Consider the following 24,238-nt stretch of genomic DNA (forward strand, 5'->3'; position numbering starts at 1 on the left):
TCCTGCATGTGGCTCAGGTGGAAAATCAGGTGAAAATTACACAATATATCCCACTGGACAGCAGGGCTCAGGCTCCGCAGGTGCACTGGTGTGGACTGAGGGGCTGCTGACCGGAGCATCAGGGAAGAAAACCACATGCTTTATGAAAGCATCATGTGGAGTATCTACAAATGAGGGAAAGGTTGTTGGCCATATTTTTTATGCAGGCTAAATTCCTACACTGTCATGTGTTGCATCTGTTTGTTCAATAACATTTCATTAGACTGTCTTTGCTTATACAGCTAGGTAAGTGGTCCTGGTTAAGTTATCATGTAGACTAGCCACATAGTTCATGAACCAGTTTCTAGGCTTTTGCTCAAAATTGCTCTGCACCTACTTCAGAGGGCACTGTTGCCACCTATATTCCGTGTTTTTTATGAAACAGGATAGAATCAGAATAACTATGTTGAGTACTGACACAGAGTTGCAGAGGCTAAAATATTTTTTTTCCCTTCTTCTTCTTTCTGCCGGGTTGCAAAAAATCTCTGAACCACATTTTAGCCCTCTAAGTCACTTAGTATTCCTTAGAAATATGACTCTGCCCTAGCACCAGGTCTTGTGAAGCTGTGTGTAAAAGCAGATCAATAAAGAATCACATATTTTACGCATTTTTTGTAATGGTACTGTATGCCCATATGTTTTGTTGTCCTAATGGAGACTTCAAAGGACCTTTGGTTACCCAAAATGCATACTGAAAATAAAAGGATTACTTTATCTGAACCCCCTTTGGGTAGAAGCATAATCCTGGTCTCAAATGAAAAGTGACACTCTGAAGGTTATTGTGGACGTTTTGAATTGAAAGAGTAAGATAAAAATGATCATGTAAAGCACATACATATTTTCCATGGGAAGGTTGACATGACATTGACTCCCAAGAGTCCACGCTTTTCAAATGGTGTATATATTATACTATGTAATGATATGATGAGTCAAATTAATTTAAAATGTTGGGGGGAGTGAGGGAGGGGAGGAGGGTGTGTAGCCTATATTTAACCGTATAATAACAATAAATACAAACTGCAACTAAGAATTAATTTGTTAAATACAAACAGATGAGTCTTTTTGCTGATCCCAAAACCACAGAATGAAAAACATTAGGTAAATCATTCCACCAACGAGTCTTGATTGTGATCTCTTAGTGTTCAAGGAAAGCTGACATACCAGACGCTTGCAGAACTGGGGCAGACCTATGGTGAGGTGTTGAGACTGGTAGACAATTAAATCATATTTAAAACAGGATGGAATATCGGAGACAAGGACAAAAGGTCCAGAAGGTTATGGTCCAGCTAATTTTCCGGTATCTTCAAAATTGGTCCCGAATTTAAGTCTGCCTCTATAAACAGGTCAACATGTGGACAGAGGGGTGCGTATTGGCTTTGATGAAAATGTATTGAACTTCCCTGAATGGCACTTTCTCAAGAACCTTTGACAAAAAGGTTATATTTATATAGGAATTGACATGTGTGGCCGCCAGCGAAATTGTGGGTGTGATGGATTACAGAGCAGTGGATGGAATGGGATCAAGAGGGAATGTTGTTGGACGACTGTCTAGAAGTAGGCTAGGCCTAGGCCTATAGAAACTTCTTCCTCATTAAGAGGTCTAATAGGCCTAATGTCTTTTTAAAAGGCTCATTAAACTTGGCAATAATCTGAGCAACTTTGAAAAATGTTGGCAAAGTCATTTGCCAACATGTTGATGGTGAAGGGTTGAAGAACTGACTTAAAAGTAGAAAAAAGTGCTAGGTTGTCTGCAGCAAACATTTTCTGCATATTTATGTTGTGAATTAATACATGATTAAGGTTTTAATGCTTAAACAATGTAGTCTCAGTAAATTCTGATTATTCAGATGGATGAACCCTCTTCACTGGATAACTATCAGGTTGTACTTTGAATAATCTAGAATTAGACTGTAACCCTGTAAATTCTGTTGAGAAATTCGAATGAAACGATTACTTACCATGAAATTCACCTTCACTGGTAGGCTATCGCAAGATGACTTGTTAAGCATTGCGCAAGCGCGAAAAGGGGTTGCCATCGTTTCAGCCGCAATCAGAGAGAGCTCAGTTTCCGCTGTGCTGCTGCCTTCCACTGGCTGTCCTGCATCATGTTTAGATCTGCCGTGCGACTGACATGCTCCGGTGTCCGGAGTTTAACACGAACAAGACCTCAATTCACAGGTAATCGCAGGTTCACACGTCCATGGGCTACTATAGAGTCGTGTGGCAATGTCTGTTGGATTGTTTTAGAAGTTAACCTTTGGGTCTCACCAACGAATTCGCGGACAGTGACGTTAGCCTTTAGCCACTAGCTAGCACTACTAGCAAAAGCAAGCGAATAACCTCGGCTTCCTTCCGGCTAGCCAGCTAGTTTGAAATAACGGAGACTGTGTTGGAGCCTTGTAGGTTCTTGTCTAGTCGTATTACCAGTGGGAGTACAGCTAAATATTTTTACAAGACAGAGAATCGTGTCCTGTGTCTGGTAAAGATTTGATATTTTCTGAAAACCCTTAGATAACCACCTTACTTTGGACTGTGTCCTTGCAATGACCCACTAAAGTGAGGCTTCGGGCCCTCCTCTACTAGCCTGTTAGCTTGATGTTATGCTTTCTTTTAACGTTGGAGGCAACGATAACCAAGTGGTTCTCTGAAGAAACATTAACCGCTAGCTAGTGTTGGTAAGTTAGCCATTTAGATAACGTTGATCCGACTTTGCCAGAAGAAGTGTAACGTGAGAAGGGTTGGGTAACAAGGTAACGTTATTTGTAGAGTAACGTCAATATTAACGTAACATTAACTATTTCTTAGCTGTATGTTTCCCACCTCCTAATCATATGTTAGCCTCTAACGTTAGCCTAACATTTCAGTTGTTTACAGTTGCTAATGCTAGTTAGAGAGTTACCATAACAGTTAAGACAGACTAAAAAATAGCAGTAAGCTGAACGCTTTTGCCTGCTTACCTGAAGGACTAACGTTAGCTTATAAGGCGCTCATGGGCGGTTTGGGAGGGGTTAGCAGTAGTAAATAGGCCGAATATAACCCAACAGCATAAGTTAACGTCAAGTTAGGGTAGTTAACGTTTAGCTGCTATCTTTGTTCTGCAACATGTCATTTAGCAAGTGACCTTATTGTTATTCTAAAAATGAAAAGGTACTAGCAAAACTCGTCACATGGTTATTGACCTCACAGCTCTGTGACCTCTGCGCGTGATTTGACTACATATAATACGCGAATTGTGAGTATTGTTTTTGATGTTGCCAGGTATGTTTTCCGAAGTAGACTCAGACTTTTGCATAGAAAACCTCCATGTGCTCTTGAACCAGCTTGTGTGTAGTGAGGAAGCTACGTGCACTGCATGTGCTCTTGAACCGGTTTGTGTGTAGTGAGGAAGCTACGTGCTCTGCGGGAGGTAAGAAGAGGTCGGGCAAGAACACTGGCAGAGGTCCAGCTGAAACCATATCACGGCCAGTGGACTCCGAGAGCAGTGTAGAGTCCCCACCTTTCACTTGCATTGCACTGACCTAGTGTCAAACACATCCAGGCTTAGTTCTGTGATAACTTTGGTATCAGGCCTAGCCTAATGAACAGGAGACCGTATACTCTAGCAGCTCATATTCCAATAGTTTAATACAAAAAACAACGTTTAGGCCTATGGACTTTGAACTTTCTCAGGCCTAGCCAACACAAAACATTGCTGTGCTGGCATGACGAGTTTCATCGAAAGCTTCCTGGCCCTGGTAACTTCCATATAACACTATCAGAGAACAGGCAGAGCAAACCTAACAGACGTTGTTTTGTTTTCTAGCCCCCTTGGCTGCCCGTGGCTACTCACATGGCAAACAGGAGACAGACGAAGAGTTTGACGCCCGCTGGGTCACCTACTTCAACAAGCCAGACATCGACGCATGGGAGCTGAGGAAAGGTGAGCTGAGGACACTAAAGCCGGACTGAGGGCCCTTAAGGCCCATTCACACCAAGAACGATAACTATAAATAAATATTGTTCTCATTAATATGAATGACGACGTTCACACATAAACTATAACGATAACGACATGAAGAACGATATCGTTGGGGATCACTTTGACAGCAATTTTCAGAACGATAAAAAGCTAATAGCCAATCAGAACCCATTGAATTTTAACCGTCACATTCATTAACACAAGGAGAGACTTTGTTTATCATTGTTCAGTGTGGAAGCTTTTATCGTTATGGTTATAGTTATCGTTATCATTCTTGGTGTGAATAGGCCTTTAAGCCGGACTGAAGGCAGAGCATCCTGGCTCAGGTGCCGCTAGAAATGTTGGGCCCTATGACCGAATACAATGTCTTGTCTATTATGTTCTATTAGGGCCCCCTGTTACTGTTAAATCGTCTTAACTTTTCCCTGTCCTGGCTATCAGGTGTGCAATTACCTGACTTGGTGAGGATAGTCCTGCTTGTCAGGTTGTGGTATATCTGGTGGAGACGTGTGAGAGAAGAGAACCCTAGTTGTTAGGTGGGGGTGTACCTGACCTGAGTACTGCAAAAGTGCAAATGAGAGAGGTGTTAGCCTGCGGTCAGATGGGTGTATGCATGTGTCTGACACCTGCCGCAATACCTTTCTGCCACAACGCTGTTTTTACAAGAGAAACCTAGTCAATCATTTATTGTTATAAAAATGACTCTCATCAGAAACCAGAGTAATAGATTACTATTCCTTTGTTAAACATGCCTGCTGTGTTATAAATCAACATCAGCATTCAATGGTCCTTTATACAACAGTGAGTGGTGAACAGGCCACTGGCCACTGGGATCTTGGCTCATTCAACACCCCACACTCAACGATGTCCAAAGCTAAAAATGTCAAATGAAATGGCTACAGTATAGTGGTATGAGCAAGTAACAGTAGTAGCAATTGCTACTGTCTTTACCAACGATGGCTTTCCTGTGTTGCAGGTATGAACACCCTGATTGGGTATGACCTGGTTCCAGAACCCAAGATTTTAGAAGCAGCCCTGAGAGCTTGCCGGAGGCTCAATGACCTCGCCAGTGCCATCCGCATCCTGGAGGCTGTCAAGGTAAGTGCACCAACATGCCAACACAAACCAGCCTGTTCGCACAAATGCACTGTTGGAGCATATTCCTCTACTTGAGTGTTGCAGAAATACACTTTTAACTATTGCTATTTTTATTATTATTATTATTATTATTATTATTAAGTCACAGATACCTTAACTAAGGAAAATGTAAGAGTAAATCATATATAGGATGTGTATAAAATTAGACCCTGAACATGAATTGGCCAGATGTTGCCTCAATAACTGGTTTATTCCTGCCATATCTGTAGAGCATCTAATGGGACACCTCATCTGCTCAGACAGAAGCAGTGGGTCTAGTTCTCTAACGTCTGTTTTGTTGTTGCTTCTGTAAAGGACAAATCTGGCCCCCACAAAGAAATCTACCCCTACTTAATTCAAGAGCTCCGGCCAACCCTGGACGAACTGGGTATCGCCACACCTGAGGAGCTTGGCATCGACAAAGTATAGATGTTTTCATGTCTGGGTGAGTACAGGAAGACCCTGGTGTTATGAAGAGACTTGTACAGGCAGCCTACACCAGGCACGTAACTGAAGCCTAAGAACAGTTTTAGAAGACTGGTCTAACTGAATCATTGCATGCGCAGAGCGTAAGAGCAGTTTTAAAAAACTGGTCTAATTGTTTTTCAATTACGCGCTACTCTCACGTCTAGAGTAGCCAGTTCCATTGTTTACAGTGGAAGCTAATTGGTGCGGCATATTATGCTCTGCGGACAGAGCGCTACAGTGACGTGCCTCATGAAGCCTGCCTGTTACTTTTCATTTCTTTTCATTTCAGATGCTTTGCCACAGATTGGCCTAATAGTGAAGCATAGTCTGCAAACTGTTGCAGACAATACATTGTAGAATGTTTATGATTGTAAATGATGTGCCAGTTCATGTATTCGAAATGAAGGAGACAATTTGGGCTGCTAATCCAGTTGTTATTAAGTTGTGATGCAATAATTCTTTCTCCGGGTCCAACTGGTCCCAGAGTCGCTCGTTTTTTTCCCCATAAACAGTAAAGGGGTTTTTTTCAAAACTAAAAAAATTTTTTCCGCTATTCAGAGTACCCGATAATTGTCATTATATTACTCACTTGCTCCCAACAAAATAAATTTTTGTGGTGGGTTGGACGTTGATTATATCATCCAGCTGCACAGCTACAGTAATTACTTTGTTAAAGTTAAGCGATTATGTCTTACCCTCACTAAAACGGAGGTGATGGTGACAAGGTTTACAAGTTACGAAAAAACACCTGGCTGCGCTAGTAAACGTTTTTTGACAAAAAAGATGTTGGACCCATTACGTCTGACTTAACAACCAGATAGCTTAAAGGTTGTATCAGCGATAGCGGGGATACGTCACTTCTGTTGATGTTCAAACAAAACAGAGAGCTAGCTCGCTACTCCTTCTCCCTCCCTCCCGTGCTATTAAAACTCTTAAACGCACATCTAGGTGGTTATTGGTTGAAACACTTTATTTTGCCTTTGTGTGGGTTGCCAACCCTTGTTGGTAGCAATTATTTTTGTGTACAGATCTCGGAGCCTAGGCTGCCTACAGAGACGCGTTTTTTGATGGCCTGCTTATGGGGCAGACAGCTAGCGGATCGTTAGGAAAGATTAGATGAACATTTATGTTTGGGCCTGAAATCGCTGATACAACCTTTGAGTCACCTCTGCATTGTGTCATTATTTTGCTTCTCTCTGTGTCTCACCTGTCTTTCTGTTTCCCCCAGTCTTCCAATGGACGGCTGTCGTCGTTACTGGACTCTGCGGCCGTCTGTACTTGAAGTCTTTGCCCGGTGTTATGATACATGTTATATTTAATTGACCTTTATTATGTTCTTTTGCTTGTAAAATAATGATGGACCTAATAAAGGGAGATATATCTTTGACATTCTGTGATTGAGTGATGTTACTGGTTTTGTCTTCTGTGAACATGAATGTAGTTAGAGGTTAAAAGAGAAACGTCTCTGGATAGCCACTAGAGGGCAGACTGAAACCAACACTGTCAGAGCCGTATATGAACACTGTTCTTTCTGTGATAAGAATCCTCCAAATGAACGTGAATACAATTCCCCAGTCTGTAATAACTGTACGATATGAACTCCTCAAGACGCAGTTTTATACCAACTTCACGTCATTTCAGTAAACTGATTTATAACGCAACGGATTTTGGGGCAATATGCCATTTTAATTTTAGTTTTATAATACATTGTTGTTTATTAGTAGCGTACATGAACCCTACTAATTGGCCTACGACCAGATAAAAGAAGTTATACAGTAGAAACCAAACAAGTAAGATGGATGCCTCCTACCAAGTCTTGTGTTGCATTTTACATTTCATAAGCAGATAAAGTGGCGACCGTCAGAGGTTGGAGTGATGGCCGCTTGTGTTGCTTTGCGCTATAATTATTCAACTGGTGGCGAGGGCAGATCTGAACGTGTTGCTATCGCGGGGCGGACCTTGCGTGGAATGAGTTTAGGTGGGGGGTGTATGGGGGAGGAGGGGAAAGGGAGGGGTGTGCCATGCGCGGCAGATCGGGAGGTGAGCTTGGTCATTTCCCTTCGTCTGGCCTCTTTTTAATCCTGACAACGTTTTTCTGCAGTGGGAAGGGTGAAGGGTTGCAGCCGTGCTGTCGAAGTTCACATTAAGGGCTAGCGTGGATGCGCAAATTCCGGGTGCACTGCTCTCCCCCAGGCTGTCGTATCGAGAGTAAAGAAAAGGTTAATCTAAGTGGACGGTATGGTCGACAACTCCAGTAGCAGCAAGGCGCAAATGGTAAGTTTCGTCGTGTTGGCACTCAGCCATGATGGTGAATGATTCACACGATAATTTGCTGGGTTTGGAAGTGTCACGCCGGAGCATAACTCTCAAAAGAATCAAGTTAAAGCATTATATCTCTTGTAGTTACAATTAGTCAGTGTTGTACTGAAGTTACTGTTCAAACTTAACCATAAACAAGTTTTTGGCTTGTTTAAATTCATGTTGTACACGTCACGAATGCATGCATACTTAGCAATCCGGGGGGGGGGGGGGGGGGGGCGCCTCGTCCGATTCGTATCGATTGATAAATTATTTCATTAGGTTTCTTTTTTTCTACCTATAGTCCTAGGCCTATATAGGATTGAACTAGTTTGGAATTGTCACATACTGAAGATAGGCTAATGGCTTGCCTTGTGGACGCGGTTAATATTCGTATGTAAATGCAACGAAACTTGATTTGTTTTCCTCGGGAGTGCGCCATTTACATGCGAGTCCATGTTGAGAGGCTCGTATAATTTTTGCCTGTAATTACATATGCCACGGATGCAGCTCAGCATCTGCTCAACAACGCTGACATGCGATCTTCCAAGAGTTATAAATAATTTCAACAAGGCACTATTAAATTGCCCGACCGGAAATTGCTTCACAGTCACCGCTATTTAATGTAAGTTAGATGAGCAGACAAATTCGCTTTCAAAATTAGTACTCTTACTTTTGGGTCATTCCGTGTGTCCCATGAGTTTTGGTATGTGGCCTACTTTTCTATTGCTAATTAAGGAGCGCATTCCTTGTTTTATAACTCTTTGTCTTTAGCTGAGGGATATAGGCGTAACACTGTTGTCTTTCAGTGGCCATTCAAAAGGCCACTTCCTGACCCAACCATGTTACAATGCATCTGTGTTTGTGTCCGTTTTTGTCTCAAACGCACGGTGTGCTGTTTGACACATGGATATACAAATACAGATACACTATCTTTTTTTTTTACCGCTTTTGACTATATATCTGTTTTTGTAACGATTTTGTCTGACACAAGGCTTTCCTGTTAACAACGATAACACAGAATGGCTTAAAATGAAGCATTAGGCCTACAACATTTGTATTTAGTAATGTAGCGACTTACCTCGTGCATTTAATAAGTCTTCTGTTGGACTAAACGGAGATTAAAAGTTAAAACTGAAATCTCTTTGTTTTTGTGGTAACTTTCTCCGCCCCCCTCAGACAAGTTTATCTCAGGAGGGCAGTCTGAGTGGCGGGTTTTCCCAGGCAGGCCTGGCTAGTGCTGCAGGCGTGAAGCTGGAGGCGGTCATGGAGCAGCTGCAGAAGCAGCAGCAGGCCAAGCTGGAGATGGAGCACAAGGAGAGACACCTGAGGGAGGCCCAGATCCTCTACGCCCAGCAGGTGGCCGCACAACAGGCCATCCTGGCCAACGCCCGCGCCCAAGGCGGCCCCCTACCACCAGAGTTCTATGGCAAGAACTCCAGGGACCGGGCACTGAAGGTGGGCATGGGGCACCAGGCCAACAGAGTGGCCACACAGAGCAGTGTGGACTCCATGCGTGAGGAGGAGGAGGATGAAGATGATGATGATGATGAGGAAGACGACATGGAGCGGCGCAGAGGCTCTGAGGGTGAGGAAGACGAGGATGAGGAGATGGTGGAGGGCGAGGAAGGCAGCGAGGAGGATGAGGGAGAGGGCCTGGAGTTCCTGCGAAAGCAGAGTCTGGCGCTGCAGCAGGCGGCGTCCGGCGTGACCCCGTTTCCCTTCCCTGTCTACTCCGCCTCGGCCTCGCCATCTGCCGCCAAGAAGAGGCCCCGCTCCCCTAGCACCAGGGTGAAAGACGAGCCCGAGGACAAGAGCCTGTCCCCTGCCGGACCGCACTCCTTCTCCACACCCAACGGCATGGCCGACTGGGGCTTTGACGAGTCCTTCAAACAGGTCAGTGGGGTCTCCTCCCTTCTACCTGCTGTTAAACACTAGGAAAATGGCAGTCCGAAAAGTGTGTGGTGCATAAAGGCTGCCGTGCACCACCCAGGTAGTGGTGGTTAGTGAGGGTCCCCCTTCACTGTAAAGGGCTTTTGGGTGGCTGGTTAAAGCGATTTTTAAATGCAAGTTGTTGTATTGTTGCCAATGTTTGCTAGTTCATTTTAAGAAACTAGGAGCAAAACAACAACCTGAGAGGGACTATGCCCACACTGAGCACGTGTGAAATATGTGTGCTGTCATTCTTTCATTCTTCCTTCCATTCCTTCTTCCACTCTTTCACTCCCCCCTGATCTTTCCCTCTCCCCCTCTCCTCTCCTGCGGCGCTGCGGTGTGTCTTGGAGCGCGCTCAGTAGTGAGCCGAGCGCTCTTGGCACCGGTCCAAACAGGCGTGCTGTCAGATTAACGCTGTCCGAGGGCAGAGAGAGGCGTGTGAGAAGGGGTGTGTGTGTGTGTGTGTGTGTGTGTGTGTGTGTGTGTGAGAGGGTGAGAGGGTGTGTGTGCGCAGGGTGCCGGCTAGCGTAGAGCACCTGAGCGGTACACAGACAGTATAGAACAGCACAGCACTTTAAACATTGTATTGACATCTATATCTCTTATTATTGAGAGGAAAGAAACTGTTTTAACTGAAACTCTTTCCTCAACTCTTGAGATTACTGCCCTTATCGGTGTGTGTTGTGATAAAGGAATTTAGTGCTTTCTATTTGCTGCTGGTTCTGCCGAATGTTGGTGGATTCATGGCTCTGTCGAGTCTCATTGGATTTTATGCTGCTCTGTGGTGTAGCGTGCTAAACCCTTCACATTCTATAAGGTCTGTTTGTTCACTCCATTAGCACGTGTAAATAGGATTGACCGACCGAAAGCCCCTCTCTAATGTAAGGCCAGAGAGATTGATATGCGTTAGGCATTAGGGATTGATTTTGTTCAGCTTTTACTCGTTTGCAGTACCTAGGGGGAGATTCTTTTTTTTTCAGAAGGTTTCTGAAATTGCTGCTGTTCTCTCTGTTGTGGTGTGTGTGCTGTTACCGGTCAGATTGTAGCCAACATTAGACATGGGCTCTGTGACATGGCCAGTCATGGTGTGCCATTTTGATGTGAAACTCAAAGCCGTCTTGAGGTTCATAAATCTCTGCGGCGGTGACCCCAGGCTTTTGTTGTTCCGTAGTTTTATTTTAGCCCTGGCAGCAGACGAGGCTTCGCCGCCGTAACGCCGCGGAGACAGGATATGTTGACAGGAATCAGCTCCAGGTTGTCGTCACGCCCATGTCGGCCTCTGTCTCCAGGGCCGAGCCGCTCTGGACGCTACGCTGCCTCTCCATAGCAAATATAGTTGTGTGTGGGCGATAAAAGGCGTCTCAGCTGACGGCTGGCCTATTGCCCTGTATGGCAGCGGCGCAGATGAACCTCCGACTGAACGACCACGCGGCTGTTAAGACGCCGGGTGAACTAACTCAAGCCCATGGAGGTCTGATCGGGTAATCGACGTGGCGCTTGTGTAACTCTGACGCCACAGGCTGTGCTTGTGACCTTCCCAGAGCTGCTCTGTAAATTGGTGATTAACCTGATCCAGGGAATGTGTTAACAGAAGAAGAAACCAGACTAAGGAAGGGATTCTGTTTCAGGCACACTGTGACTCACACACACACACACACACACACACACACTCCTGTGAGCTGAGCTTTTATTGGCGAGGGGCTGCCTGCTGGATGTGGAGTGGGGCGTTTACTGTGGAGTAAGAGTTTCAGTGTGTCTCCCTCTCTCTCTTTTTGTCTTGGGCCCCTTTTCATCTGGGCTGTGCTGTGTTTCTGCCTGCTGCTCTTTAGCATGTGATGATGCTGGTTAGTGGCAGAGGGATCAGGTTGCATTAATAGAGGTGCTGTGTGTGTGTGTGTGTGTGTGTTTTGGGTGGAGGGGTGATCTGATGGCACCAGCTACACAAAAGACAACAGATGCTCCAAATGGCATTTCCAAATGAGGGTGGGTGGGGGGGGGCTCTTTAAGGGTTTTCACACTTAACGTGATGGCGAGCTAGTCAGCCAGCAGGCGCGACAGCTCTGGCATAGTGGACGTGGCAATGTTTGCTGTAGGGATCAGGGCTGTGGTCAGCCAGAGACTTGGAAGTGAGGCTGCCGCCTGAAGAAGGCCACTCCAGGAGCTTTACATGGAGGCCTTAAACTCGTCGGCCAGCCTGCTGGTCCTCTCCTCTCTGGTGTGTGTCCGGCTAAACTGGTCCTGCACCAGCAGCTGGCACACAGTGGTGTGATTGACGTGATTCTGCTTGCATTGATTTGATACGGGTCTTTGCTAGCTGTGTGTGTGTGTGTGTGTGTGTGTGTGTGTGTGTGTGTGTGCTGTGCTGAAGTAAGCACAGCAATCCTGGTAGGGCTGCATTGATTGGTGAGGTGACAGCAGATGAGTCCTCTACAGAAGGGGAGGACGACTCTTAAAGATGAGAGGAGGAGCGGAGACACCGCAGACAGACGCACAGTGAGGAGGTGCTGCACTCTGAGGAGGTGCTGCTGGATAGTAAACATCCTGCCTGGGCACACAGAGAGGCCACACAGAGAAGACCAGTAGGGGACCATATCTAAACACACACATGCTGGCGATGACACATTGGATACATTTATTTATAGGCTGTTGTTTTTAATCATGAGTTCAATTTCATTCATCTTTTGGGATGAATTTGTCAAATTGGGCAGCCGTGGCCTACTGGTTAGCACTTTGGACTTTGAACCCCTACCAGTAGGCACGGCTGAAGTGCCCTTGAGCAAGGCACCTAACCCCTCACTGATCCCCGAGCGCCGCTGTTGTTGCAGGCAGCTCACTGCGCCGGGATTAGTGTGTGCTTCACCTCACTGTGTGCTGAGTGTGTTTCACTAATTCACGGATTGGGATAAATGCAGAGACCAAATTTCCCTCACGGGATCAAAAGAGTATATACTTACTTACTTACTTAAATATAAATTGAATAAATAACTTGTAATATCGTAATACACTATATTGGCAAAAGTATTGGGTCACCTGCCTTGACTCGCATATGAAGAATATTGAATATTCTTAATCCATAGGGTTTAATATGATGTCGGTCCAACCTTTGCAGCTATACCAGCTTCAACTATTCCGGGGAGGCTTTCCACAAGGTTTAGGGTTGTGTTTATGGGAATTTTTGACCATTCTTCCAGAAGCGCATTTGAGAGGTCACACACTGATGTTGGACGAGAAGGCCTGGCTCTCAGTCTCCACTCTAATTCATCCCAAAGGTCTTCTATCGGGTTGAGGTCAAGACTCTGCGCAGGCACACCAAACTCTGCCATCCATGTCTTTATGGACCTTGCTTTGTGCACTGGTGCACAGTCATGTTGGAACAGGAAGGGGCCATCCCCAAACTGTTCCCACAAAGTCGGGAGCATGGAATTGTCCAAGATCTCTTGGTTGAGGCTGAAGCATTCAGAGTTCCTTTTTACTAGAAGGGGCCAAGCCCAGCTCCAGCCCCACACCATAAACCCTCCACCAAACCTTACACATGGCACAATGCAGTCAGACAAGTACGACTTTTTTTTTTTTTTTGGCATGTTGGTGTGTTGTTGCAATCGGGTGGTTGGTTGAGGCCTCCCTCCCTGGAGTTGAATGTAGATTGTTATTAGCCCTCTTGGCTGGCCAGAAAAAGAGGGGGGGGGGGGGGGGGGGGGTTGGCTGGCCAGAGCGAGTGGGGGGTTGGGGGTGTGAGAGATTCAGCCGTTACAGTCCTGGGCCCATCAGTGCTCTGTCATGACCGGGACATTAAATGAGGGGAGATAATGCCCCCCATAATGCCCCCCCCCACACACACACACACACACACACACACAATTATCCTACGGCCCTTTGTCTGGGCAGCGCTAGGCAGCAGCACTTATAGCCACACAGCGACGACCCACTGTAGCCCCCCCCCCCCCCCCCCCCCCCCCCCTTCACTATGACCCACTGTAGTTACCTCCCTCCACTGTAGTTAGGTACCCCTCCCCCCACCCACCCCTCCACTGTAATTGCCCCCCCCCCCCCCCCCCAGCCTGTACTGCTCCACTAGCAGCCTTTGTGTGGCCTCTGTGGTGTGAGTGGCTCTGACACAGTAGGTGTGTGTGTGTGTGTGGAGCCAGAGAGAGAGAGAGAGAGTGTGGCCGCTGCTGCGTTTCAAACTCACATTGGTTGGTTGCGTTTGTGGTCTCTTTGTCCTCATGAGTAACTGATATTTGGCCTCCGAGGTGTTTTGGCTGAGCTCACTCTCCATTTGTCTTTATGGAGGTCACTTTAAAGCTCCACACAGCTGCCCGGCCCTCTGCGTCTCTTACACCCACCACACACACACACACGCACACACATACACACACACACACAAACACACACATACACACACTCAGGCCCAGCCCAGAGGATGCTCCTGCTTCCCACGCCTTCCTATGCCTCCTCAGTGTGTGTGTGTGTGTGTGTGTGTCTTTAACCATGCCTGTTAGAACCTTGGAGGTATTATATATATATATATATATATATATAATATATATATATATATATATATATATATATATATATATATATATATATATATATATATATATATATATATATATTAGGGGTGTAACGGTTCATGTATTCGTATTGAACCGAAACGGTACGGGCGTCACGGTTCGGTGCATGAATTTACACGGAGAATACACGGTATAAAAATACATAAAACTCGTGTGCGGATTAATTAATGTCATGCGCAATTACTGTTACGTAGCGAGAGTTACGGGAGTTCTTTAGCGACACCTAACGCTAATCTGTAGCCTCGCCTTAGCTCTGAAGCTCTGATTGGCGCCTATGTTTTTTTTTGTCAGGTCGTCGGTCGAGTCCGTCAAGTCATTAGCAGCACTAAGGTTAGACCTACAAGAGTTAGAGGATCCGCTGGTCTCTTTAAGATCGCAAGTTTGAGAATTTCAGTTACAGTAACGTTAGTACAGGCGAAAGAGTGGTGGATAATATGAAATTGTGTGTCGGCGTTGTTCAGCATTGGGTATGTGAGTGGAAAAAATGCTACACATATTCGAAGCCATCACCCAGATGATGTAGGCTACCAATCACTGAAACGAGGGGAAAGAAACTTTGGATACACATACAAATAGGGCCAAAACCTATGGCTTAAATTAAATGATTTCGTAATGACAGAAAGCTATGTAAATCGCGTGGTAATTACCTTTATGTTGGGGTAACTTGTAACTTCTCACATGAGGAGCTGGTAGTGTAAGTGCAGACAGTAAAATAAAGTGACAACGCTAACCAGGCTAATAAACAAACCATGCTACGGTGAGTTAACGTCAAAGGGCAAAGTCACGTGACTTCTAGTTGTAGTCTGTTTATGAAATGAAAGGAGCAATTTCGTTTTTTAAAAAAAGGCAAAATAGTGTGATATTTTCACAGTTAGTAGGCTAGATTATTACTTTACACACAATGAAAAATATTGAGGCAAATTGTAGACCCTTCCATATACAACTAAACACAGATGTTGAAGGTCTTGCTTAAGTGGATTTTTAAAAATCATTTTCTATGTAATTTGCACTTTCAGAAATAAGAGATGCTGTAGGCCTATTTTCAGTTTTATAGCTGATTGTCTTATTTTGTTTACAAGTTACAGATTGAGTCTGGGCACTTATTGTACTGTTTAGCCTATCTTACACACTTCAGGCTGTTGCAGATAGCTCAGGGAAGAGACTGTATGACTAGGTGGTAGGCTACAGCCTGAGACATGTACAAAAAAAAAATGCTTTCTGCATTTTTGTTTTGCTTTTCCCTCCATTGTACCGAACTCGTACCGAACCGTGATGTCCGAACCGAGGTATGAACCGAACCGTGACTTCTGTGTACCGTTACACCCCTAATATATATATATATATATATATATATATATATATATATATATATATATATATATATATATATATATATATAACTGGAGAGAGTAAGTCCCGCCCCCATTCATTTCAATGGCCCATGCTAGGCTAGCTAGTTTGAAATTGACCGCAGCCATCTTTACAAAAATGGTGTTTCATGGGTGTTCATTTCCGGCACCAGCTAGAATTAGCCTATTAGATTCCACGTTACAGACAGAGACAACGTAAGGTACAGCGGTATGTCGTTGATGAAGATCGGATATTCCCTCAGAGGAAAAGAAGTTTGCCCTGTCTCTGAAGTCCTGGGTTATTTAATGTGATGTTCATAATGTGATAATAAACAATGCGAATCAATATTGAGTCATGTTGGGCTACACAAAAAAGGATCCCTAAATGCTATATTTGGACAGGTTGTATTACGCAATAGTCTATCCAACGAAAATGACTATTAATTAAGTAGACATGGGATGTAAGAAACCTGTGGATAGCTGGGATTTTTGCTGCACCCAGTGTGAATTTGCAGCTTGTTAAACCTAGGCTACATTGGCAGGCAGACGAAATGAAGCCAACGCATGATACAACCGATCAGTGCACATCCCTCGGATATTGGTGTTCGAGCAGGCATAGTCTGCAACTGTTGTTGGATATTTGGGTTTTACTTCGACTGGCAGCCTGACCATTTAAATCAAATGCATAGCCTAATCATGTCAATGTTGCAAGAAAGCAAATGAAATAAGTCATTGACATTTGTTTCGTTTTAAATTACTTGGGGAGGCATAGGTTGCATGATCCAGACGACGACGTTGAGTTGTCATGGACTACAGGTTGGAACTACAGCCTGTGTGTTTAAAAATAGTTTTCATACTTCTCATACTTTTCAGGCTAATAATTGGATATAGGTCATTGCTATGCATCTGCTCGTGCATGAGCGGTCATCTACAAATCAGCATGTAAAGACTGGTGCCGTAAGTTGCAACCATGTAACGCCATGTTTTCAAAAATGTCGGCGGCCAAATGCCATGCTAAGTGGCTGAAGCTAACCCTTCAAATCCTGACCCCCTGGTTAGAACATGAGATATCCCATATTCAGCATTTTGGAATGTGTACATATGAGTTGATCCACCAGAACCTGTTAGAAGGTGGTGATGAGTCATCTGTGGACTGAGATGCACACTGAGGCCATGTCTACACGACGACTGTTTTTGTGAAAATGGTAAAGTTTGCTATCTTTTTGGCCTTGCTTCCACACAAACATGGTGTTTTAGGTGACTTAAAAACTATAACTTTCGAAAACTGGTTCCAAGGTACTTTTGAAAAAAAAAAACGTTTTCTGAATAAAATGTAGTATAAACACAGACATGTGTGCAATTACTTAGAATACATCCCGCCATAGACATTAATTGTAGGCTGTTTTGCATCCATTATGTTTTGTAGCCTATAAACTTGCGGTGATGGCCAACAACTAATGTAAAATCGCGGACTATAACAAAAGAAAGTAAAGGAGCAGGCAGCTCACTGCGCTGGGATTAGTGTGTGCTTCATCTCACTGTGTGCTTCGTTTCACTAATTCACGGATTGGGTTAAATGCAGAGACCAAATTTCCCCTCACAGGATCAAAAGAGTATTTATACTTATACTAAATAAAGGACTGGACTGCACCCTTCACAAACTGTAAAAATGAACTTTATTAGTTTTACAGTTGAAAAGTTGTACTCAGGAATGCGTTACTCACGCGACTGCTTTGGAGAATGCATAGACTGTAAAAAATAGAGAATTCTATATTCTATAAAATAGTGAATCGTGAAGCATCTGCACTGCCACGGTGACATCTACTTGCCTGGCATATACTACAGCGTCTTCACCTCTTCATGAGAATGCAAGATTTTTTTCGCCGGTGTCGTTAAAGGTGTGAAAACGGTAAGAAAAAATATGGCTGTCGTTTTCACATAGACTTGACCTGAGGGTAATGTTTACCTTTCTAGACCAGGTTGCTTGGCAATATGGCCACAGAAAAGGTACTTGGTGTGTGTGTAACAGCCAGATCTCTGTTGAATGCTGTTGCATAATTTAGCCCTTGCATAATTTATCAGTACCTAAGACATTATGCAGCTGGAAGCAATCAATTGGTATTGCATAAGCATTTGCATTGGCCTTCATCATCGCCGCGGGTCAGGCAGAGGCTGTTCCACCTTGATAGCTGAGCATGTGCGGTGTGCATCACAGGAAATGCAGAGTGATGCGGCATGTTTTGTGGAAAGTGACGGAGCTCTTTTATTAGTTTCTATCATGGTTTAGGGGTTTTATTCCCATGGAAATTAAGGGATAATAAAAAAACAACTTGATTCAAAGAGCCTAAACGCAGTAGATGCACAGAAACCTTAATAAACGTTGAGACATTCACCATTTCAGCAGCCTACCCCTTCTATAATGTTGGTCAGTTTTCACCACATTACTTCTATATCATCTCATGGCCATTTCCTGTTTCCTGTGTGTCTGTCATGATGATGCAATTACACTCAGGCACTCCTTGGCCTCCCCTCTGGGGGCCTGTGAAGATGGCCTCTCCTGTCAGCATGGAGCGGAGTGCTGTTGTGTGTTATTGTTATTGTTGACTGTAAAAGGCTACTCTGTGATCACTGTACACAGCCTGCTGCGCCAGCTCCTTACTGCAGGTACTGAGTGTGTGTTCACGGTAAAAAGGGCCCGTTGGACGCCATGATCTGCAGCCAGAAGTAAATGGGCAAGTGGGTGATTGGATATCATCAGCTATGAATGTTGTATCTGTGCAGAAGGACAGGTATGTGGTCCTCTGTGTGAGTGTGTGTGTGATGGGGAAAAGCTGATTGATAGCAGTGCCCCACCCAAAGGAAACATTCCCAGTGGAATTGGAGTTCTTGCCCTCGGGGAGGGGACGGGCCTGGGGGTGCGGGGGAGGGACTGTCTGTGTTGAGAATAGGGGGTGTAAAGGGGAAGACTTGTGATTTGTGACCTTTGGATAGGGCTGGGCGATATGGACCAAAAGTCATATCCCGATATATTTAGGTTGAATATCGATATGATATATATCCCGATATTTTTTCCGGAAAGTTAGAGCTGTAAAATGAAATGTTCAGTCAAATAGGAGTAGTTTTATTGAAACTCACTGCTCAAATAACAATAAAATGTAAACATAAAACTGGAGTGCCTTTTTTGAAATCAAAGCTCTGTAAGGTGCACATTTAAATAAAAACAAATATCTTAAATAAAAATAGCCTATAAAATAAAATGGGCCAATCTTTTTCTGAAATAAATTATTTATATGAGAAAAGTAGCGTGCAGTTTCACAGCAGTGCAGAGAGCTCCGGTCAGCGGCTTGCGTGGAGCAAGGATCACGGCGAAAATTTGAACTATATCGATATATGCGATATGGTCTAATTCCATATCGCATTTTAAAATATATCGATATATCTTTTATATCGATATATCGCCCAGCCCTACCTTTGGAGACCATTTCACTGGACACACAGGGGCCGTAATGGAGGGGGTGGAGGCAGCATTTCCTCTCCACCACCACCTAGTAGAGTCTGGCGAGCACCACAGGGCTGTTTGGGCAGGACCAGGTTTGGACCTCTGGAGGTCTGGGCTTGGGCTGACTCGTATGGAGCTGGAAGCAGCTTACAGGTCATGTCGCTGCGGTGGGGTGCGGTGCGGCTGGGTGGTAGAAGGAGGCCTCCGACCAAGAGCCTGATGGAGGTGATGGAGCTGGACGCAGACGTGTCCCTGAGGAGGAGGTGTGGTGTTTAGAGGCCCACTGAGCATGTGTGGTGGTGAGGCAGCACTCTGGGTCAGAGCAGCGCTCTGGTAGTCCAGTCATGAGTCTCACCACATAGAGGGAATCGACTGGCTCCATATACACATGGCCTGCATTCTGTAGGACTGGCCAAGGGAGAGTGTGTATGTGGGCAACGTGATGGCTGTGAGCGTGAGGTCTTGTACCCCTCTTCCTGATGTGTCAAAGTGTCCTCCTCATACGTGTGTGTGTGTGTGTGTGTGTGTGTGTGTGTGTAGAAGGGTTTGGTTAGAAGTATCCTTTCTTTGGCTCCACTGGAAGCTCCTGCTGTGGGGCATTAATGTGTGTGTGTGTGTGTGTGTGTGTGTGCGCGCGCTGTGAAGTGTATGCAGAAGGGGGGAAGGGAGGCCCCTCTAGAAGAGGAATGTAATGCTGCAGTAAAGATGGATTCGTCAGAGCAAGAGTATGTTTCTGAGTGTGTGTGTTTGTGGTGCAGAGTAGAATGTGTGTCTGTGTGTGTGTGTGTATGTGTTTGGTGAAGAGTACAGTGTGTTTCTGAGGGTCTGTTCCTTGCCCGATTTCGAAACGTGTTTCTCCTTTCTGCCATTTGATGTTTTGTTCCCCGTGCTGTTGTGGTCCATGTGCTCTAGTGGGCCTCTGTTGTGTCTGAGGGCAACATCACACAGCAGCCTGACATGTCGGCATTTCATAGAGCCCACATCTTAAATTAACTTGCTGTTAACTCATAATGTGAATGAAAGTAGGGCTAATAAAATAATAAAGGAATCCTATCGCCTAAGCGGTTTGTGGTTGAATTGGAGCTGTTTTGTGAACTGTAGTCATGAAGTTTGAATAGTCTGTTTGAGAAGATAGGGAAGTTCCCCGCGACAGTTGCAGTTTGGAGGACTGATTTGTTACGGTCGTGAATTGTTATAGTCAGCTGGAGAAGTTAACAAAGTTACCAGAGAGAGTTGAAGAAGTAGGACCCAGAGACATAGCAATAACCCAGCAAAGGGTAATGAGATTTATTTGCAGCCAGAGTATAGCTTTACTGCTAAGACCTGAAAAAAATCTCTTTCTCCTTCAGGAAATTACAAACTCATCTCTCAGAGTCAGCCAGATAGCTGCACACACCTCAGAAATATGTGAGAGGCGGTTGTGTCCCCGAGTTTGTGAATTGCAGCAACCAAAGTCTAAAGTATCAAAGATGGGCTACTTTAGTTTTATTATCTCCGTTGCTACTGCCATGGACGCCAACTCTACTGACGGCTCTGCTTTTCTTCTTCTACGGTGTAAAGTCGGTAGCTAGATAACCTTTCCACAGCAGCGACACCTCTGTTCAGGAGAAGACTGCAACTAGTGTTGCGACTAGAGCTGGGACAACGCGTCGACGTAATCGATGACGTCGACGCAAAAAATACGTCGACGCAAAATATGAGCGTCGATTCGTCAAGCATAACGTGTGCTGCTAAATATTTTTAATTTTACACCTTCAGTGTTTTCCATACGTTGACTAATCTGTGGCTGGGCACCACGAAATCAAAACCGGCCACCACACATTGATGTTCTATGTTGTAGGCCTGCTATTTAAATTAAAGATAAGATAAAATAATTTCATTGAGCTGCACTTTTTACTCGCACAGCCTTTCCTCGCCCCGCCCGCTCTCTCTCGTAACGAGCCCGCTGCTCCTCCTCTGCATGTGCATTTAACAAAATATTCACGATTGTTGAAGGATTGTTGTTGCCACATAGAAGCACTGCATAGAACACAGTGGGCTACATTGCTATTAAATCCGCTTAGCATCGTGACCATGCTGCGCAAATTTGTTCAAAACCGCTGCATTAAAGTTAAAGTAAACTCTGCTAAGGTCTTATCACAACATAGTACATTGAGGAGACTAAACGAAGTTAAGTTACAGTAGGCCTATGCAATCAAGCAGTAGCCCTATATCAAAGCCTAATACTGTTTGGATGTCAAGTTTAGCATGCTTACTTGCAGCTGCTTGTATTAGGCTACTCATGCAGGGCTCATTTTATTGACTCTGTTTGCAAAATCCCGATGGAAATGGAAAAGAGTTTTCAAGACTCAAAAGTGCTTGTCCAAAGGAGAAGTACGAACTGTTATTTGAACTACGTTATGAATTGCATCCACACATGATTCCCACACGAACGTCTTAAAATGACAGGCACTCAATTAGACATACACTAGCCTACTGAACTTTATTGAATGCTACCTCTGACTAAATACATTACTTTGCACTTGTAGTTACTTGCACTTCAGTCTTTTATTTTGGAATATTAAGAGCAATAAACATATATTGCAATGTTAAAGAATTCATGTTTTTTCATTCAGATATGTAAATAAACATGTATAAGATGCTATTAGTGAATTAATGGGGAGATAATCGATAATCGAATCGAAATCGAATCGGACTGAAAAAATGAATCGTTAGATTAATCGATGCATCGAAAAAATTATCGCTAGATTAGTCGTTTAAAAAATAATCGTTTATCCCAGCACTAGTTGCGACCACCACACGCGAATATAAATGGTTTTGCCACTCCTGTGACATCACAACTGGTGCCGCTGTGACCCAACACGTCGAGTGTATCTGGGGCTTAAGGCCACTGATGTACTAAAACAGGGTCTAGAAAAGGGTCTACAACTGTGGGTGGGTCCTGAAAAGGATCTAGAACTGGCCTCCTGTCCCCCCCCCCCCCCCCCCCCCCCATGCATCATCCCTGTCTGTCCTGCCATGCCCCATGCCCCCGGCTCCATGTTCCAGGCGGGGTGTACTGTACTGTGCGGAGCGGCTGGCTGGTGCTGCTCTGTGCCGGGCTGCCCCGCTATGAGATCCCTTACAGCCCCAGGAGGATAAAAAGCCCCCTGACCCCTCCGCTGCTCTTCTCTGCCCCCTGGCACAGCAAGGAGCCGAATAAATGATATGCCGCCTCTGGGCGAGGCGGGGGGCCCTGATGGCCCAATTATTCGGTTTGGATTAAACATTGAGCTGCACCCCTGCGGGGCCAGTGAAAGGCGGCCTGTGAGCTCGCTTTCTTCCGGCCGCCCGGGGCCAGCAGCTGCCACGCTGTAAGGAATCTGATGGCCACTTGGCCTCCCACCACGACCACGCTAATCCAGCAGAGGAGAACGCCCGCGCTGAGCCCTTGCGCCCTCGTCCAGCACACCGAAGGCGCTGCACAGGAAAGGGCTTGCGTGTGGACTGTTTGTGTGTGTGGATAGTGGTATATGTGGATAATGTCTGCCTAGGTATGAGTGCCTGTGGGTAGTGTGTGTGTCAGTGCCTGTGGATATTGGTGTTTGTGGATAGTGTGTGTGTTTTGGATATTGTGTGTGCGTGTGAGAGCTCCTGCGGATAGTGTGTGTTGCTGTGGACAGTGCATAGAGTATGTGCGTCTAGAACGTGTGGTTTCCAGATGAAGGCCCAGTGCTGCTGCCACTGCACAGATGCACAAGCACGGACACACACACGCAGACACACAGCATGTTGCAGCTCCATGCATTTCAGCTCAGGGAAGGTGATGAATGGTGTTCTTGAGGAGGCCTTGGGTTGGACACGGCCTCAAAGAGGAAGTTCCCCCCTCTATGCCTGCACAAGACATTTCTGTCTCCTTATCCACAAAAACAGGCCTGGTTTTACACGCAAACACACACACACACATACACACACACACAAACGCGCACACACACACACACACACACACACACACCGATTGCCCTCCCACACTCTGAGCCTGACACAGGAGGAGGTCTTCGGTCTGGACAGAGCATCCCAAAGGTGTCACTGGACAGCAAGGCTTTCTGAATGGCCTCAGCCACAGGATGAGGAAGTGTGTGTGTGTGTGTGTCTGTCTTAGAGAAGAGAGAAAAAACACTGATGCTGTTTCACTGCGGTGGAATTTGTGGAGATGTGTCTTAAGTGAAGCATTAAAAGGGGCTATTTCCATCTCAGTAATGGTGTCAGTCTGTGTGTGGTGTGTGTGTGTGTGTTACTCTCCCCCCAGTGAGAGAAGAGAGGGTTGATGGGCTGATGGCTGGAGAATCTGTTTGCTAAAGTGATTATTTGCTATGCAGCTTCTTTATCTGATTCATTTGGGGGAGGGGTGTGTGTGTCCACTGTGCGCTTTCTACAGGAGACCCAGTGACACAGATGTCCCTCTCCTTCCTTCTGCCCTTTAAGGTGGCCACTCAGCCCCCCACCACACACACACACACAGAAACAAACGGCCCTCCCAGCCTAATGTGATTAGTTGTAGCCTGGTCTGGCCTGGAGGTCTGAGAGCAGCTGTCCTCAGATCAGGGCTCCTGACGGACAGCCGGCCGGGCCTGTTGCCGCACTGCTGTTTGTTTTGTGTGTGTGTGTGTGTGTGTGTGTGTGTGTGTGTGTGTGTGTGTGTGTGTGTGTGTGTGTGTGTGTGTGTGTGTGTGTGTGTGTGTGTGTGTGTGTGTGTGTGTCACTGCGTCACTGCACATATGTCACGCATGTGGATCATAACTCTGGTGTGTGTTTGTGTGTGGGTTGGACATACAGAGGAGGTGAAAGGCCATCTGTTTGGCAAAATATAGTGACTGTTAAAGGCACCTTTTAAGAGTTTTTGACCTAACGGTTTCAAAGTCATTTTGATGCCATATAACCTCATACATAACATGACGAACGGCACTTCTGCCATTGTCTTAGCGCCTCCCGGTAGAATTCTGAG

The 24,238-nt window shown here is 45.2% G+C and overlaps 2 protein-coding genes across 3 annotated transcripts in view; both read left to right on the plus strand.

The window, feature by feature from the left end:
- The first annotated feature begins 2,094 nt into the window (after positions 1-2,094).
- cox5aa (cytochrome c oxidase subunit 5Aa) lies at positions 2,095-6,989 on the plus strand. Its single transcript, XM_076268902.1, has 5 exons — positions 2,095-2,217; positions 3,842-3,958; positions 4,974-5,095; positions 5,450-5,579; positions 6,831-6,989. The coding sequence occupies exons 1-4, from the start codon at positions 2,145-2,147 to the stop codon at positions 5,561-5,563; spliced, it is 426 nt and encodes a 141-aa protein (XP_076125017.1). The 5' UTR covers positions 2,095-2,144; the 3' UTR covers positions 5,564-5,579; positions 6,831-6,989.
- Positions 6,990-7,651: 662 nt separating this feature from the next.
- arid3b (AT-rich interactive domain 3B) overlaps positions 7,652-24,238 on the plus strand; it is a 32,379-nt gene continuing 15,792 nt past the window's right edge. For both annotated transcript variants that reach the window (XM_076268918.1, XM_076268926.1), the window contains exons 1-2: positions 7,652-7,876; positions 9,080-9,796. In XM_076268918.1, the coding sequence (XP_076125033.1) occupies positions 7,841-7,876; positions 9,080-9,796 (753 nt within the window). In that variant the 5' untranslated portion in view covers positions 7,652-7,840. The remainder of the gene's footprint in view (positions 7,877-9,079; positions 9,797-24,238) is intronic.

This window comes from Alosa pseudoharengus, unplaced genomic scaffold (assembly GCF_046254945.1).
Source record: "Alosa pseudoharengus isolate Yale_2024_CS ecotype anadromous, Long Island Sound unplaced genomic scaffold, YU_APseudo_1.1 YU_APseudo_1.1_scf_10, whole genome shotgun sequence".
NCBI lineage: Eukaryota > Metazoa > Chordata > Actinopteri > Clupeiformes > Clupeidae > Alosa > Alosa pseudoharengus.

Bases quoted from the DNA above. Each gene is read 5' to 3' on its own strand.
- cox5aa (XM_076268902.1), top strand. From the start codon at position 2,145: ATGTTTAGATCTGCCGTGCGACTGACATGCTCCGGTGTCCGGAGTTTA. The intron at 2,218-3,841 runs GTAATCGCAGGT...TTTGTTTTCTAG, and splicing joins AACAAGACCTCAATTCACAG to CCCCCTTGGCTGCCCGTGGC. The intron at 5,096-5,449 runs GTAAGTGCACCA...GCTTCTGTAAAG, and splicing joins GCATCCTGGAGGCTGTCAAG to GACAAATCTGGCCCCCACAA.